Source organism: Podarcis pityusensis, assembly GCF_964106645.2.
Source record: "Podarcis pityusensis genome assembly, chromosome: 6".
NCBI lineage: Eukaryota > Metazoa > Chordata > Lepidosauria > Squamata > Lacertidae > Podarcis > Podarcis pityusensis.
Window position 1 is genome coordinate 91,827,336 of NC_138030.1, and position 17,081 is coordinate 91,844,416.

The window sequence follows — 17,081 nt, forward strand, 5'->3', positions numbered from 1 at the left end:
CACTTGAGGAACAGAACGCTGGCCTAGAAGGGCCATTGACCTGACCCATCAGGCTCTTCTTATGTTCTTATTTAATAATGGGAATTCAAACCAGGGATGTGGGTGCTGCTGTGGTCTAAACCACTGAGCCTCTTGGGCTTGCTGCAATGGGGTGAGCTCCCGTTGCTCTGCCCAGTTCCTGCCAACCTAGCAGTTCAAAAGCACACCACTGCAAGTAGATAAATAGGTACTGCTGCGGCGGGAAGGTAAACGGTGTTTTCGTGCGCTCTGGTTTTCGTCACGGCATTCCATTGTTCCAGAAGTGGTTTAATCATGCTGGCCACATGACCCGGAAAGCTGTCTGTGGACAAACACTGGCTCCCTTGGCCTGAAAGCGAGATGAGCGCTGCAGCCCATCTAGGGGTCCTTTACCTTTTTTTATAAATAGTAATGCACTTGTGAGGTAATAAAGATGCTTATTCAATAGATCAGTGGTTCCCAAACTGTGCTCCATGGAGCACTCGGTGCTTCACAAAGCATCCAAGTGCTCTGCGAAGAGATTGGAAAGGAAAATAAATAAATATGTTTGTTTGGTATAAGGGTGGAGATAGTGCTCCATGATAAATTTCTCTCCAAGAAGTTTGGGAGCCGCTGCAATAGAATGGCAGAAATTAGATGTAACACAAATGGCAGCTGATGCCATAAGTAGCAACCAAGTGTCTTACACTCTTCCCCTGTTGTCCCCTACACAGCTGATGAAGCAAAATATATGATGTATCTGATTGATTGATTGATTGATTGATTGCTTGATTGATTGACTGTATACCCCACTCTTCTTTGCATACCCAGGCGGAATAATAAATAAATAAATAAATAAATGTCTTGTTTTTACCCTGCCCATCTGGCTGGGTTTCCCTAGCCACTCTAGGCAACTCCCAAGAGAATATTAAAAACAAGATAAAATATCAAATATTAAAAACTTGCCTAAACAGGGCTGCCTTCAGATGTCTTCTAAAAGTCAGATAGCTGTTTATTTCCTTGACATCTGATGGGAGCGCCTTCCATAGCATGGATGCCACTACCGAGAAGGCCCTCTGCCTGGTTCCCTGTAATCTCACTTCTCGCAGTGAGAGAACCGCCAGAAGGCCCTTGGAGGAGGACCTCAGTTGGGTGGAGACACTCCTTCAGGTATACTGGGCTGAAGCCGTTTCGGGCGGACAAACTCTGTGAACATGCATAGAGGAAGGAGGGAGTTGCCATCCTCCTCCTTACACATGCCTTCATTACATACAGAACTTGAATGCCTGAAGGAGACCGCTTGGCTGCAAATAACTCCTCCATTCTCCAACTTTCAAGACAATGGCATTGCACCCTGCATATTTCATTGGCAACCTATAATTGGCATAAAAGGAGAAGATAAAATCCTGCATTCCATGAAAGATACTATGCATGGTACTGAGCTAAGCAGTCTTATGACTTGCTGTGGTTTGAATTAACTAAGGCAGGGGTAGTCAACCTTTTTATACCTACCGCCCGCTAATGCATCTTTCCTGATGGTAAAATTTCCTTACCGCCCACCAGTCCTCAATGGAAGGAGGATTCAGTTTGTGCCATGGAACCTCCTACCGCCCACCTAGAATCCTGAAACGCCCATTAGTGGGCAGTAGGGACCAGGTTGACAACCCCTGAACTACGGAATGGAAAGTGTAGCTGAAATCTTAAGCGCATTTTTATGAGAATAACCCCCCACTGACACACTTAACTGGAAAAAACTTCTTGGTAAACCTACTTAGGGTGTCTAGGTCCTTAACCACTCTCCCATCTGCAGTGCACATATTAATAAAATAACAGATATCACAGCAATACTATAAGCCTCCAAATTTCTTTCTTCCCTGCCTCTCTTTGTAAACCGACTTTGAATTGGCTGCCTCTGAAACTTTCTACCAGATGAAAAAGGAGAGAGCAGTTCTGCATATAAAACACTCTGGAAATGTTTTTATGCCATTTAATTGTATTCATGAAGGCCACATGCTATATAACTCCCTTTCCAGATACAAGATGTGGAGACCCCCCTGCAATTGCCCATGGTGAGGTAAATAATAGTTCCCAGAGAAAGTATCTTTCTGGTGAAAGTGTGGAATATCATTGCCATGAAGGTTTTGAACTTGGGGAATCAAGTACTTCAACATGCGAAAATAGGGAGTGGTCCCCACCACCAACTTGCAGAGGTAAGAAAATATGCTTATGATATAATAATGATTTATTATTTACACTCCACCCATCTGGCTGTGTTTCCCCAGCCACTCTGGGCGGCACTCAACGGAATATTAAAAACACAATAAAACATCAAACATGAAAAACTTCCCTAAACAGAGCTGCCTTCAGATGTCTTCTAAAAGTCAGATAGTTGTTTGTTTCCTAGACTCTCTGAGCTGGACCTCAGCTTCCATTCAAAAGTGGAGGGGTAACTATATATCCAATGCAGAGCTTTCAATGAGACTTCAGTCTTATTCCATCAAGAGTATGCATGGAAGACATTTTGCCAAACTGTCAGGGAATTGGAGGCAGAGAAGGAGGAGAAGGGGGAGAGAATGGGCACTTACAGAGATCCTGTGCCTTTAATTAGCAGTTGCTCCTCTTCGGAGGAGGAAGGAGACAAAGGGCTGTCGGGAGACAATGAAACTGAGGGGGGAGCCATTTCTGGGATCCAGCCACTCTCAGAGCAGAGGAAGAAGGGGGGCTGGGCTTAGGAGGTGGATCTGCTGGGGGGGAAAGCGGAAAGAGCCATTCACGGCAACTGGCTGATTGTGATGGTGTTGTTCTTTTGAACTCTTGTAAATACTTTGAAGCAACCAATAAATCTCTGTAAATATGGCTGGATTCCCGGACTCTTATCTCTGCTAGCATTCACAACTCATCTTTGACACAAACCTATAGAAATTGTGACACTGCCTCACTTGAGATGTCCTGCCAACCAGCAAACATTCAGAGTTTTGAAATATTCTCCCTCTTGCAGAATTGAGGGTAATTCAACTTGCAGTCTAACATTTTGTTGCTTTAATATTTCAACCATGGCCTTGCTTTTGGTTTGGGGCAGCACTTGAATGTCTCAGAAACTTTTCAGGGGCTTCTCAGTGAGAAGCTGGTTTACTGGCTTACCATCCCTAGTCAGAACAGACAAGCTTCTGTGAAAGAAAACTTGATCGATAGAACCTGATCCACATTTACTGGTTTTCCCCTGTAATGCACAGCAGCAAAAGGCATAATGTGTATTATGGGCTCCACTGTAAGATTATGTGGGGCAGTGGCAGAAACCAACAGGTATAGCCAGTGCTTATTTTCTAAGATAATGTTTAGGGGCACTCTCATTTTGACTCAAGAAAATCACCATTTTATAGTTAAGATTGGGGAAAATGAATACAGTAAATGGACAGAAGTACAAAGATTCACAAAATGTTTAGGAGTATGCGTACCCCCAGGAAGAAAAGCACTGGGTATAGCCACTACCCTGCTTAAACTAAGAATGTGCTTTAGGTTGTGACTCCAGAATCCTGCAATATTTAGGATTTCTTTGGGAGTCAAATTGAAACGTGAGAGCAGGCAATTAGGAAGGTGGTATAAAAGTTTGAAAACCACTGGACTAAGGACCTGGCCAGACTTAAACATGTATCTAAATTCTGTGGATTGGCCATAGCAGACATATTAAATTACTAAACCATCTGTTTTCTTTCCCAGTAATATTTATGTTCTTCAGCATTTAACCCATTGTGAACTTCTCTGATTACTGATCCCTCTGCCTTCATATTTCACTCTTGGGGGAGGGGAAACAACCAACAACACACAACTCCCTTCAGCCTTTGAAATGCAGCTTTGTTCAGCATTTTAGTAGGGAAATCCAGACACAGGTATGGTGACATGTTTTGAGAATCATATTTTCATTTGTATTATCTTCTCAGAAAAGTCATGTGGGGAGCCCCCCAGACTCACTGATGCAGCATATGAAGGTTTAATAAAAAATCACTATGAGCCTGGCGACCTGATACCTTTCAAATGTGCGCCAGGTTATGCTACAGAAGGACCACGGAATATTACATGCCACAAAGGAATGTGGTCGGAAGCTTCAACCTGTGAAGGTATGTTGCATGTTTTGCCTGGATAACCATTCTAAAGGTAAAATAAAAAAAATCCTTCCAGTAGCACCTTTAAGACCAACTAAGTTAGTTCTTGGTATGAGCTTTCGTGTGCAAGCACACTTCTTCAGATACACTGAAACAGAAGTTGCCAGATCCTTCTATATAGTGAGAAGGTGGGGAGGGGTATTACTCAGAAGGGTGGTGGGAATGGGAGATAGCTGAGATGAGCCTGCTGACGACTCTTAACGACTGTAATAGGTCTTACAGGAAAAGGCAAGGGGTGAGAAGGTGAGAAATGGCTTAGTCATGTATAATGGGATAAGAATCCAATGTCTTTGTTCAAACCAGGTGTCTCCATGGTTTTAAGTTTGGTAATGAGTTGCAATTCAGCAGCTTCTCTTTCCAGTCTATTTCTGAAATTCCTTTGTAGTAAAACAGCTACTTTGAGATCTTGTATAGAATGTCCTGGGAGATTGAAGTGTTCTCCTACTGGTTTCTCTGTTTTGTGATTCTTGATGTCAGATTTATGTCCATTTATTCTTTGGCGTAAGGTTTGGCCTGTTTGTCCAATATAGAGAGCTGAAGGACACTGTTGGCATTTGATGCCATACACAATGTTAGATGATGAGCAATTGAATAGTCCCGAGATGGTATGTGTGATGTTGTTGGGGCCAGTAATGGTGTTGTCCGGGTGTATGTGGCAGCAAAGTTGGCATCTGGGTTTATTGCAGGCTCTGGTGCCAGTGTCCGTGTTAAGTCTGGTTGCAGTATTATTGTGGGTTAGGAGTTGTTTAAGATTGGGTGGCTGTCTGTAGGCAATGAAAGGTCTTCCTCCCAGAGCTTGAGAAAGAGAACTGTCATTGTCCAGGAGAGGTTGTAGATCTCTGATGATGCGTTGTACTGTTTTAACTTGGGAGCTGTATGTGATGACTAGAGGTGTTCTGTTATTTTCTTTTTTGGGTCTGTCTTGCAGCAAGTTCTCTCTGGGTATAAGTCTGGCTCTGTTGATCTGTTGTCTAACTTCATCTGCTGGGTATTTTAGTTCTGAAAAGGTTTGCTGTAGATCTCTTAGGTGGGAGTCTCTGTCTGTAGAATTGGAACAGATGCGGCTGTAACGTAGTGCCTGGCTATATACAATGGACTGTTTGGTATGTTTGGGATGGTAGCTAGAGGCATGTAGATATGTTTGTCGGTCAGTTGGTTTACGGTATAAGGTGGTGTCTATGCGCCCATCCTGTATTTTTATAGTAGTGTCCAAAAAATGTATTTCTTGCATAGATTGATTCATTGTAAGGTTGATTGTGGGGTGAAAATCATTAAATTTCTGGTGAAAGGTGTCCAGGGTCTGTTGACCATGTGTCCAGATGATAAAAATATCGTCAATGTATCGTAGGTACAAGAGAGGTTTGAGTGGGTAGGAGTTTAGGAAACGTTGTTCTAAATCTGCCATGAAGATGTTGGCATACTGTGGGGCCATGCGGGTGCCCATTGCTGTGCCGCTGATCTGAAGGAATAGGTCATCACCGAATTTGAAGTTGTTGTGGGTAAGGACGAATTGGCAGAGTTTGGTGGCAAGGTCCGCTGTGGTTTTATCTGGAATGGTGTTCCTTATAGCTTGTAAACCATCGTTGTGTGGGATGTTGGTATACAGAGATTCCACATCCATAGTAGCTAGTATAGTATTGTTGGGAAGATTATTTAAAGATTGTATTTTCCTCAGAAAATCTGTGGTGTCACGTACATAGCTGGGAGCACTGATGGCATATGGTTTCAGAACAGAGTCCATATAACCGGAGACACCCACTGTAATAGTGCCAATACCTGAAATGATGGGGCGTCCTGGATTTCCTGGTTTGTGTATTTTAGGTAGAAGATAGAAAGTTCCTGGTCGAGGTTCTGTTGGTGTGTTGGTGAGGATCTGTTCTTGGATGTGTGGGGGTAGTTCCTTAACAATCTTGTTCAGTTCTTTCTTGTATTCTTGTGTGGGGTCTGAGTCCAATTTTGTGTAAAAGGCGGTATTGGAAAGTTGTTTGTGAGCCTCCTGAATGTAGTCAGTTTTGTTCATGATGACGACAGCTCCACCTTTGTCTGCTTCTTTAATTATAATGTCTGGGTTGTTTCTGAGATTATCTATGGCTCTCCTTTCAGCATGGTTTAGATTTTGTGTGGTACTGGACTTGTACATTGACTGCTTCCGCCACAGAATCCAAACAGATGTGACCAGAAAACACCATCGCTTACAACAAAATCTAAACCATGCTGAAAGGAGAGCCATAGATAATCTCAGAAACAACCCAGACATTATAATTAAAGAAGCAGACAAAGGTGGAGCTGTCGTCATCATGAACAAAACTGACTACATTCAGGAGGCTCACAAACAACTTTCCAATACCGCCTTTTACACAAAATTGGACTCAGACCCCACACAAGAATACAAGAAAGAACTGAACAAGATTGTTAAGGAACTACCCCCACACATCCAAGAACAGATCCTCACCAACACACCAACAGAACCTCGACCAGGAACTTTCTATCTTCTACCTAAAATACACAAACCAGGAAATCCAGGACGCCCCATCATTTCAGGTATTGGCACTATTACAGTGGGTGTCTCCGGTTATATGGACTCTGTTCTGAAACCATATGCCATCAGTGCTCCCAGCTATGTACGTGACACCACAGATTTTCTGAGGAAAATACAATCTTTAAATAATCTTCCCAACAATACTATACTAGCTACTATGGATGTGGAATCTCTGTATACCAACATCCCACACAACGATGGTTTACAAGCTATAAGGAACACCATTCCAGATAAAACCACAGCGGACCTTGCCACCAAACTCTGCCAATTCGTCCTTACCCACAACAACTTCAAATTCGGTGATGACCTATTCCTTCAGATCAGCGGCACAGCAATGGGCACCCGCATGGCCCCACAGTATGCCAACATCTTCATGGCAGATTTAGAACAACGTTTCCTAAACTCCTACCCACTCAAACCTCTCTTGTACCTACGATACATTGACGATATTTTTATCATCTGGACACATGGTCAACAGACCCTGGACACCTTTCACCAGAAATTTAATGATTTTCACCCCACAATCAACCTTACAATGAATCAATCTATGCAAGAAATACATTTTTTGGACACTACTATAAAAATACAGGATGGGCGCATAGACACCACCTTATACCGTAAACCAACTGACCGACAAACATATCTACATGCCTCTAGCTACCATCCCAAACATACCAAACAGTCCATTGTATATAGCCAGGCACTACGTTACAGCCGCATCTGTTCCAATTCTACAGACAGAGACTCCCACCTAAGAGATCTACAGCAAACCTTTTCAGAACTAAAATACCCAGCAGATGAAGTTAGACAACAGATCAACAGAGCCAGACTTATACCCAGAGAGAACTTGCTGCAAGACAGACCCAAAAAAGAAAATAACAGAACACCTCTAGTCATCACATACAGCTCCCAAGTTAAAACAGTACAACGCATCATCAGAGATCTACAACCTCTCCTGGACAATGACAGTTCTCTTTCTCAAGCTCTGGGAGGAAGACCTTTCATTGCCTACAGACAGCCACCCAATCTTAAACAACTCCTAACCCACAATAATACTGCAACCAGACTTAACACGGACACTGGCACCAGAGCCTGCAATAAACCCAGATGCCAACTTTGCTGCCACATACACCCGGACAACACCATTACTGGCCCCAACAACATCACACATACCATCTCGGGACTATTCAATTGCTCATCATCTAACATTGTGTATGGCATCAAATGCCAACAGTGTCCTTCAGCTCTCTATATTGGACAAACAGGCCAAACCTTACGCCAAAGAATAAATGGACATAAATCTGACATCAAGAATCACAAAACAGAGAAACCAGTAGGAGAACACTTCAATCTCCCAGGACATTCTATACAAGATCTCAAAGTAGCTGTTTTACTACAAAGGAATTTCAGAAATAGACTGGAAAGAGAAGCTGCTGAATTGCAACTCATTACCAAACTTAAAACCATGGAGACACCTGGTTTGAACAAAGACATTGGATTCTTATCCCATTATACATGACTAAGCCATTTCTCACCTTCTCACCCCTTGCCTTTTCCTGTAAGACCTATTACAGTCGTTAAGAGTCGTCAGCAGGCTCATCTCAGCTATCTCCCATTCCCACCACCCTTCTGAGTAATACCCCTCCCCACCTTCTCACTATATAGAAGGATCTGGCAACTTCTGTTTCAGTGTATCTGAAGAAGTGTGCTTGCACACGAAAGCTCATACCAAGAACTAACTTAGTTGGTCTTAAAGGTGCTACTGGAAGGATTTTTTTATTTTGACTATGGCAGACCAACACGGCTACCTATCTGTAACTCATTCTAAAGGTAGTTTACTTCTGGGAACAGAGCGATTCAACCACTGGTTTGAACAGCAAGGGGCACAGTGAACAAGCAAGTACATCTCTGTAGATGTTTAGGCTCACAAATGTGGTTCTGCTTAAATCCTTTACATCTCCAGTTAAAACGATCTGGGGTAGAAAGGCTTGGAATGAACTCTGGTGATACCTTGGAGAGTTCTGCTGATCAGCATTGGCAAGACAGTGCTACATCGGTTTACGAACTTAATCCGTTCTGGAAGTCCGTTCTTAAACCAAAGTGTTCTTAAACCAAGGCGTGCTTTCCCATAGAATGTAATGGAAAATGGATTAATTCGTTCCAGACGATGAAAAACAACCCCTAAAACAGCAATTTAACATGGATTTTATTATCTAACGAGACCATTGATCCATAAAATGTAGGCAATAATCAATGTACTGTACTATAAAATAAATAAGACAGTATTGTAGATGATAAAAAAAATTGGAAAATTTTTCTTATGTACACTGATGATAGTCATTGTTTGGATGGGGGGCTTTTTTCCATTTCTGCAGTCACACAATCAACCAGTAGCTGTTGGGTTGAAATCACGACAGACGAGTGGTAGGTGTCATATGAGAGGCGTCTCCCCAGGGCGAGCCCCGGGAACTCTCTTTTATTGAATATTACAAACATTGCCACAGGTGTGCTTGTGGCTGATTGGTTGATACAAACACAAAGCATCTTGTTGCTGATTGGTTAACATAGGTACAAGGCGGGAATTACATATTACATTAATCACTGATAGATTAAAGACTGGGAACGGAGCTGGAACTAGACAGGCATGAAACCTCCTAATTAAATTATAACTAAAGATTAATATTGAGAGAACATAACATGAAGGAATACAACAATCACGTTCCGTAGATGTGGTCAGCAATGCATTAAGAACAGGTCAGGATACACTGTTTCATGAACTCAATGGGAACTGTTCAGAACATTCTCAGACTCTTGTGCAGAAGCAGAGAAAAGATTATGAGCGAGACTTCCCAGAATGATGTGCAGTAAGAGAACTGCAGAAAGAGAACTTCCCTTCAAGTAGCTGTACTGGGTTCCACAGAGTCACAAAAACGAAGGCACAAGCCACAGTCACAAGTCGGTCCCGTAAAACGAAGAACAAGTCACAGTCAAAAAAATGTAAAAGCCACACAAACAAAAACACAAAAATATAGCAAAAACAAAAGCTCCAAATGTCTCCTCTGTATTGTGTGGGTGCTTGGGACTCAACAGGAAGCCTCTGATTATCAGTGGGGGACTCAATTTACAAACAGAACACACTCAACAGGAAGCGGAACATGTTCCGCTTCCAAGGCAAAGTTCATAAACCAAAACACCTACTTCCGGGTTTGCAGCGTTCTATTTCCCATTTGTTCATAAACTAAGCTGTTCTTAAATCAAGGTACCACTGTAGTGTGCTTGATCAGGCAATAATCTGGGCTCACCCACACTGACCTTTCATGCTGCACTTTCTAGGCAGAGCTCCAAGCTTTAAAGCTCCATATCTGAGAGCTTTTCTGTGGATTGCTGTTTGCTCCGATTCAGCAATGAATGGGTGTTTGTGAGAAAAGACAGCTTCCGATTTATGTGAATGCTACTAGATGCAGAATGTTCTCTTTTTTAAAAAAAAATGATATTTATTAAAGTTTCAAAAAATACAGGAAAATATAGAATACAAAAAAAAAGTATAAAGTTTTTAAGATATAACAAAAAAGTAAAAAATAAAAAGAAACATACAAAATAAAACAGTTAAAAACACATTAATTTTCCATAACCTATCTTCCTTGCACTTATTTCCTCGGACCTCCTCATACCTCCCTTTTTTGTATTCCAGTTCAATTTGTTAGTTCAGCAAATCCTTGCCATTAAGCTTTTACCCATTTGTAAACCTTTTTTCGTATCTCTTAAAGCATTACTGCTGGAAACCACTTAATTTCTATCCAACATCCTTCTAAAGTTCCTTAATTTTACAATATTTCTGTAAATAATCTTTAAATTTCTTCCAGTCTTCTTTCACTGACTCTTCTCCCTGGTCTCGGATTCTGCCAGTCATTTCCGCCAAGATGCAGAATGTTCTCTGACAAATCAGAGAAGTGGTCAGCCACTCCTATGCTTGGAGGAAAGAGAGCTTCTGATCAACATCACGGGTCTTTCTAGTGCAGCCTTCCTGCTCCCCTAGGGTACCCTTTTATTGTATCAGCACCCGAGCAGTCCCTGCAAGCAGTGTGTCCCATCGTACTGTACCTCCCTTATCAACCCAGGAAGAAGTGGGCCCACAGCACACACATAACCTCTTTTCGGGTTGGAATCTTGCTGGGAAATCTATATAACGTTAAAAAACTGAAAACCGTAAGTTTTTGGATGAAGGCTCTTACTGCCAGCACTAGTTCCTTGGCAAGATTCATTCTGGCAAATCCTCTCTGGTGGTGTGAACACTGTTGCAAGTGATGGTGAGAGCAACAGCTCCTTCTTTGCTTCCCTCCCATGCCTCACAAACAGAGAGGACAAACAGCAGTGATTACTCCAACCTTCCATCATTCCCCAGAGGGCAACCTCCTGACTCCTCCTCCATCTCCCATCTCCAGTCTCAAAAGCATTGCAGAGAGGAATGTAGATCCCTGCTCTGCCAATATTAATTTCCAATTTGTTTTATGAAGGAATTGGGAAGTGGGGATCATGACACTGCAAGTGTGGATGAATGGAATGGATGCTTTTTTAGACCTTGGTATGTTTGGATGAATGGAATGGGTGATTGGGGGCAACATTTATTCTTTTTTGTGGAGATTGTAGGGCCTCAGAGGCTGGCTGCATTTAAATCCAGTCCCCAGGCTTTAACTTCCCCACCCCTGATGTAAACTGTTGCTAAGTGATACATAATGTAAATTGGTTTTCTGATGGTTATATTTAGGAATTTAGTGCTGAATCCCAGGTTCTGCTGCCGTCATAATTGTAGATGTCCCTTTGTCAAATTTAAACTCTGCCCTGAAGAAATAATATTGCCTAATACAATTCAATTAAAGAGCAGTGGCAACATCCAGCCAAATTATTCAATGTAGTTATTCTTCCCACTGAAATCTATGCGACATAGAGCTTAACTTGGCCTATATTACAGCAGAACAAGTCAAGTATCTTAGAAATACAGTGGTACCTCAGGTTAAGTACTTAATTCGTTCCGGAGGTCTGTACTTAATCTGAAACTGTTCTTAATCTGAAGCACCACTTTAGCTAATGGGGCCTCCTGCCACCGGGGCGCCACCAGAGCACAATTTCTGTTCTCATCCTGAAGCAAAGTTCTTAACCTGAAGCACTATTTCCGGGTTAGCGGAGTCTGTAATCTGAAGCGTATGTAACCTGAGGTACCATTGTACTTAAACTAAATGGCCTTGGGTTAAAATAACTGTCTGAGGTATGGATGGGTCTGTCAATTTCAGTTCTTCCAGCTTCTCATTTTTCCTGGGCTGCCCAGACAAGAAGACCCCCCTCTCAGCTTTGCTGATGTGGTTCAAAGGAAAGCAGTGCAATACATTTGGCACCAGCTTGGCTGTAGCAGTTGCTGGAATGAGGTGTACAAGGTGCCATCCAACTGTTTTAGGGACTCTGCTCTGGATTTGTGTAGGGTTTACTTTCCTTCTCCTAAAGATATCCCTCAAGGCAGTGAAGATTCAGGATCAGAGCTTTCGTTCTCCTAGATCGGCTACCTAGTTGGTGAGCCCCATCTGCCCCTCACAGCATTTGCAGAAACTGCCTTCTTAACTGTTGGACCCACTCTTGGTCTTTGCATGCAGGTGTGGTAGTTAAACCAATGTTTGGCTTTAGTTAGGCATTGGACAGCAGGATTGCAGTTAAGCTTGGTCCTCCTTAACCATGATCTGTAAACATAGGCACCATCTCCTAGGGGCCGAGACATTTGGGGGTGACTTCTTTCCCTTGCACAGGGACGCGGGTGGCGCTGTGGATTAAACCACTGAGCCTAGGGCTTGCTGATTGGAAGGTTGGCGGTTCGAATCCTGTTGCTCGGTCCCTGCTCCTGCCAACCTAGCAGTTCGAAAGCACGCCAAAAAGTGCAAGTAGATAAATAGGTACCACTCTGGCGGGAAGGTAAACGGCATTTCTGTGCTCTGGTATGGTTCGCAAGAAGCAGCTTAGTCATGCTGGCCACATGACCCGAAAGCTGTACGCCGGCTCCCTCGGCCAATAAAGCGAGATGAGCGCCGCAACCCCAGAGTCATCCGCGACTGGACCTAACGGTCAGGGGTCCCTTTACCTCTTTCCCTTGCACAGCAGCCGGCTGGGGAGGATTGGGTCCACCTGCTGCTGGGGCCATGCTGCAGCCGCATTTGGTTCCACCGCCCAGCTCTGTGTGATGTTGCACATGTGACAACAGGGCGTTCCATGGGGCCCCTGCAATGTTTTTGAGAAGTTGGCGACACTATTTCACCTTTGGTGGACGTGCCCAAGGATTAAGGTTTTCTGGGAGATGATTTATAATGAATTAGAAAAGGTATTTAAATATACCTTCTTGAAGAAACCAGAGGCCTTTCTCCTGGGCATAGTCGGCCAATCAGTGTTAAAGAAGGACAGAACTTTCTTTATGTATGCTACAACAGCAGCAAGAATACGTATTGCAAAACATTGGAAGACACAAGATCTACCCACACTGGAGGAATGGCAGATGAAAATGATGGACTATATGGAATTGGCGGAAATGACTGGCAGAATCCGAGACCAGGGAGAAGAGTCGGTGGAAGAAGATTGGAAGAAATTTAAAGATTACTTACAGAAATATTGTAAAATTAATGAATGTTAGAATGATGACGGATTGAAGTTAAGTGGTTTCATGCGGTAATGGTATAAAAGAATATGGAAAAATTGGTTTTTAATATCTAAAAATTTAATGTTATAATATATCAAGATTAAAGATCAGGATTAAAAAGGAGGGAAAGGAATCGCTGGACTAACAAATTGAATTAGAATACAAAAGAGGGAGGTATGAGGAGGTCCGGGAAACAAGTACCGTATTTTTTGCTCTATAAGACTCACTTTTTCCCTCCTAAAAAGTAAGGGGAAATGTGTGTGCGTCTTATGGAGCGAATGCAGGCTGCGCAGCTATCCCAGAAGCCAGAACAGCAAGAGGGATTGCTGCTTTCACTGCACAGCGATCCCTCTTGCTGTTCTGGCTTCTGAGATTCAGAATTTTTTTTTCTTGTTTTCCTCCTCCAAAAACTAGGTGCGTCTTGTGGTCTGGTGCGTCTTATAGAGCGAAAAATACGGTAAATGTAAAAGAAGTGATGTAAAGATGGAATTGTTTTTAACCGCTTTTTCTTTTTTGTATTTTGTATTTTGTATTTTTCCTTTTTATTGTTAATTTTCTTATTAATGTGATCTTTTTCTTTTGAAATTTTAATAAATATCATAAAAAAAAAAAAGAAGTGCATTAAGCTCTTGCACTCTTATCTTTGTGTTTGTTCACATTAGGTTCTGGTATTCTTTTTTTAAAAAAAGAATGATGGGTATCTATTATGCAGAAAGCACAATTTGTGGAGGAAAAGCTTATTTGTTGGTTTCCTCTCCCCATTTAGATGCAACCTGCGGAGAGCCCCCTGCAGTTGCCAGTGCTGACATTGTGGCGGGGACAGCAGAGGTCTACCTGCCTGACCACGAGGTGCATTATCAGTGCCATGAAGGTTTTGAAATCTCTGGATCGCCTAATGTAACATGTCAAAATAAGGAGTGGTCAGATCCACCGACATGTGTAGGTAAGACCTGGCATTGCAGGTGATGATGATGATATTTTTTATTATTTATACCTCACCTATCTGGCTGGATTTCCCCAGCTACTCTGGGCGGCTTACAAGATATCTAAAAACAAAATAAAAGCATCAATCCTTAAAAACTTCCCTAAACAGGGCCGCCTTCAGATGTCTTCTAAAAGTCAGATAGCTGTTTATTTCCTTGACATCTGATGGAAGGGCATTCCACAGGGCGGGTGCCACTACCGAGAAGGCCTTCTGCCTGGTTCCCTGTAACCTCACATCTCGCAGTGAGGGAATTGCTACCAGGCCCTCGGAGCTGGACCTCAGTGTCTGAGCAGAACGATGGGTGTGGAGACTCTCCTTCAGGTATACTGGGTTCCTGATCTTCCTTCTGTGTGCCAAATATAAACGTGAAAAAGGATGTGGAAGAAACTGGGAAGAGATTACAAAATGTCTGATGGCCAAGGCAGATATTTTATTTCTGAGTTAAAACTGGAGGAGTGCTTTACTGTTACAGCTAAAGAAGTTTATTTTTAAAGTCCTAACAAGGAGAATTATCCACCTGTGTGAGTCCCTGTTTTCCATGTGCCCTCCTCTGAAAGCTGGCAATTTTGCCTCTGCAGTGGAAAATACTGCATGATAGAATGGTATCCCAGTGTTAAGACATGCCTCTTTCCAGTCAGCCTCAGATGGGGAAGGGCAGCAATAGAGCATGGAAACTGCCTCTCAGACTGTGCATTTTGGGCTCAAAGAAGACTTGAATTGTATAGGAGAATTTCAATATTGCAATGTACTAGCAGGGATCGAAGACAGGTTTTGTATGCGCAATGCGCCACGTTCAGTCCCTGGCATCTCCAGGTGGAGCCTAGGACAAACCCCTGCCTGAACTCCTGGAGAGCCTCTACCAGTCCATATGGACCAGGGATGGGGAACCTGTGGCCCCCCAGATGTTGTTGCACTTCCCATCATCTCTGACCATCAACCTTGCTGGCTGGGGATGATGGGGGATGTAGTCCAACAACATCTGGAGGGCCACAGGATCCCTGACACAGATAAAATTGATCTAGGTGGACCTCAGTGCTTTTTGTGTTCCAGGCATCAGGGAAGAAGAGTTGCCATATGCACCTTGACTTACCCTTAAATGACCCAATACAGCTGCCATTTTCAGGGACTTTTCTTCCTGGACTCATTTACAAAAGTGTAGTGCAGGTGGTTTTCCACAAGGCAAGACACAGTGATAACAACAAGAACCTTTATTGAACTAACAAAACTGGACAACGGGGCAAAGGAACTGCTTATATACATTTCTGAAGGCCTGAGCCACTCCCACTCCCAACGTGATTGGCTGCCTAAACTTCCAAGCTGTGAATTATGACTCGGAGTTTAAGGGCCAATGGCAGAGGCCCAAATCCTGAAATGTTCTGTGATTGGATATCATGTATCGAATCAGAACATAGGGGCTCAGAATTCTTAGTCCAGACTCAAGCTCAGGCAAACACAGACCACTGAATACATAACAAAACGCAAACACTTTTGACCTCTAACTTTTATAACTAAGAATGACAGCACTGGGGTTGCAAATAGCAGGCTCGTGGCTTGAGGTTGCAACCCCACAAGCATGTGCTCTTTTCTCAGCTTCCTCCAGTGCAAGTTTATTCTGAGTCGAACAGGGCTCTTTCCTAAGTCCATGTGTTTATGGTAGATAGGAGTAGATAGGAGCCTATACCCTCGATGGGGGTTGGAGACCAGCAATTCTCACAGTTAGGACAGTATCCTCTCTTATGACATATTTTGTCCAGTCTCAGAATGTTGGAACAAACTGGTAGGTGCTGTTTTGTGGGAACAGAATGCATTTTCAAGGATTGAAGAAGCTTTCTCTATCATTTCAGATGTAACATGCCCTCCCCCACCCCGGGTTTCTAATGGTCAGATTACGACTGATCTCAAGCAAAGGTACTTGCCTCTTGAGAAGGTCCGCTATCGCTGTCGCCAAGGATTCAGCCTTTTTGGAGCTTTTACAGTAAAGTGTGTGAACAAAGAATGGACAGAATCACCAAGATGCACAGGTATTTGATGTCCAATTTTTTAAATAGTCTAAAAGAGAGGAATATAACATTCTTCCTTTTAAAAAAATAAAGTTGTATGTTAATTTTTGCACTGTGCGGATTCTTGCATAGTCTTGGACTGTCATTTATTATTTACCTTCTGCTAATCTCTGGGCTATGAGGAATATACCAGAGGAAGTCAAGACTGAAGTGTTTACTATGGGAAAACCAACAAGCTTCATCTAGAACAGGCCTGATGGAGATTCCTATGGGATTACTCAGTAGTTGGAGGTGGTAGTTTTCCTTCATTGACCAATCATCACGATTGTGATTGGGAAGAAATCCATGCAGACCAAATTGGTCTTCTACAGCACAAGGTGGCTTGCGATGCTTATTTAAATCAATTTGAGCTATTTGCGATGTAATCATCTGTTTGTGGCACATGTTGATCTAGACTGTCTATGCCAATTTGATTCCAGTCTCCCTCCCAGATGACTGTGATTCATAGCAAAGAATAGACTAGAAGTATTTTTGTCTTTCCCAGCACTAGTAGCCAGTGTCCCTTGAACTGTAATAAGTACAGAAGAACTGAGATATCTCAGCCTTTCTATAATAAATTCAAGTAGAATTTATAGTACTTGATGCATTCTCAAGACACACACGTGCCCTCTTGTTCTCTAGGAAATTGTTGAGTCAATTGTTCAGCTGGATTACTCAGCTCTAGATGACT

General features: G+C 42.7%; 2 protein-coding genes across 6 annotated transcripts in view; both read left to right on the top strand.

Annotated features, from left to right (window-relative positions):
- LOC308480537 (sterol O-acyltransferase 1-like) overlaps positions 1 to 17,081 on the top strand; it is a 308,289-nt gene that overhangs the window by 198,258 nt on the left and 92,950 nt on the right. The window lies entirely within an intron of this gene.
- Positions 1 to 17,081, top strand: part of CFH (complement factor H) — a 54,694-nt gene that overhangs the window by 31,615 nt on the left and 5,998 nt on the right. For 4 of the 5 annotated variants that reach the window (XM_081012043.1, XM_081012044.1, XM_081012046.1 and 1 more), the window contains 4 exons: positions 2,031 to 2,207; positions 3,936 to 4,112; positions 14,133 to 14,309; positions 16,196 to 16,372. In XM_081012043.1, the coding sequence (XP_080868169.1) occupies positions 2,031 to 2,207; positions 3,936 to 4,112; positions 14,133 to 14,309; positions 16,196 to 16,372 (708 nt within the window). The remainder of the gene's footprint in view (positions 1 to 2,030; positions 2,208 to 3,935; positions 4,113 to 14,132; positions 14,310 to 16,195; positions 16,373 to 17,081) is intronic. The other variant, XM_081012045.1, reaches the window with a different exon arrangement.